This window comes from Octopus sinensis, unplaced genomic scaffold (assembly GCF_006345805.1).
Source record: "Octopus sinensis unplaced genomic scaffold, ASM634580v1 Contig01548, whole genome shotgun sequence".
NCBI classification, from domain to species: domain Eukaryota; kingdom Metazoa; phylum Mollusca; class Cephalopoda; order Octopoda; family Octopodidae; genus Octopus; species Octopus sinensis.
The window spans coordinates 5,729-7,500 of NW_021824871.1; the positions used below are offsets into that span (position 1 = coordinate 5,729).

The following is a 1,772-nucleotide window of genomic DNA, read 5'->3' on the forward strand; positions in this document are numbered from 1 at the left end:
TCACCTCCATGTGCAATAGGCCGTATAGTCGAAGAAATATTACGATACGCTACCATGTTTATTTTTTGCACTTTATCATTCAACTTTACCAATACAGAAATAACAATCTTCAACGTGGTGACTCGGCTCTCGCCACATCATTGGTATTCCCAAGGGCATTTCGCAGAAATGCGATATACTTTGTGTGGGGCCCAAGATTTATCTTCATCACTGAGTTTAACATCAAAATAAGGGAAATATAGATTTTTTACAAGATCAGTTATATTTTGTCTGATTAATGACAGCATACCTGGCACAAATGTAGCGGAGTATGTCTGGATTGTTCACACACTTACGTTTATATGAACTGTTTTTAAATGGAGCTTATATGTAAATATCACCAACGACTGACCTCTGGAACTACTAAAACAACACTAAAGCATCAGTTAGCAATTGTGTACACAGCTTTTCAAGGTCACGTCGTCTTTCAGAATTGTCAACGACTGTTTTATAACTTTTGTGCTGGGTGTTATTTTACCTTTAGTAATATTAGGCCAGCATTGGTTTATAGTAATCTATTTTGTTGGGCAAAATAAATCAGATAATCACGTTTATTACGGAAAACAAGACGTGATGGAGAAAACTAATAACAGATCTGAATCAACATTTAAAAATGCTTTAAAAAAGTTACGTAGACATTTAAACATAGAAAATCATGCAGACTTGTGTAATCGGGAACGAGTAACTCTGATAAAAATAATTCAGAGCCTATCAATTATAATATATGTATATATATATATATATATATATATATATATATATTATATATATATATATATATATATATATATATATTATATATTATATATAAATATATATATTTAATCAAATAAAAATAAAAAATTACAAAAATAAAAATAAAAATAAAAATAAAGACTTACAAAAAAAATAAAGATGAAAATAAAAAGTACGAATAAAATAAAAATTTACAAAAACTATGTTCTTACGTAATTTATGTCTATAAATATAATAATGATATATAGGGTTAATAATAAAAATATATACTTGTGATGATATAAAATGATATAAAATGAAAGGAATAGCAAAAGAAATAATATTCGAATCAAAATGGAAGCAATAACGAATAAATATTTTCAATAAAACTATTGTACGAATGAGGAAATGCAAAATTTACAAATGATACGAATGATACCAATTAGAAATTTACAAAGTAAAAACAACTTAAGGGTAACGTAAAGGAGTATATACAAATCACGGTAGAGTCCGGCGAACCTATTTTATACATGCCTATTTTACACATACTTATTTGTTTAAAAAATTAAAATATAGTTTGTAGTATCAAACTATTAGAAAGTGAGATAGGGGCCTGGTGATTGGGGCTATATTTTATGAATGGTTCCAGCAAAACACGGCGTGGTTAAGGAACTGGGAAATAAACCTCATGAAACACGGGTAACCAAGTTATAAAGTAGTAAATATTTAAATTAAATTTCTTTTATATGGTGGGATGAAGGGGCCTACTATCTCTAAATGAAAATATATTTCTTCTCATTGAGAATAATATGAACCCCTGTTATACCAGAAATTTTATTCCCCAACAAATAAAATTAAATATATATATAACAATACTGGGAGGAAAGAAACGGAACGAAGCGAAAATTCGAACGAACCCGACGCGAAGCGCTGTCAGGCAATAGTGTATGCGAGTGTGTATATATGTATGTATGTATGTATGTATGTATGTATGTATGTATGTATGTATGTATGTATGT

The 1,772-nt window shown here is 28.9% G+C and overlaps 1 protein-coding gene across 1 annotated transcript in view; it reads left to right on the forward strand.

Annotated features, from left to right (window-relative positions):
- Positions 1 to 612: 612 nt before the first annotated feature.
- LOC115227070 overlaps positions 613 to 1,772 on the forward strand; it is a 7,591-nt gene continuing 6,431 nt past the window's right edge. Inside the window, exon 1 of the mRNA XM_029798000.1 lies at positions 613 to 720. Within this exon, the coding sequence (XP_029653860.1) occupies positions 613 to 720 (108 nt within the window). The remainder of the gene's footprint in view (positions 721 to 1,772) is intronic.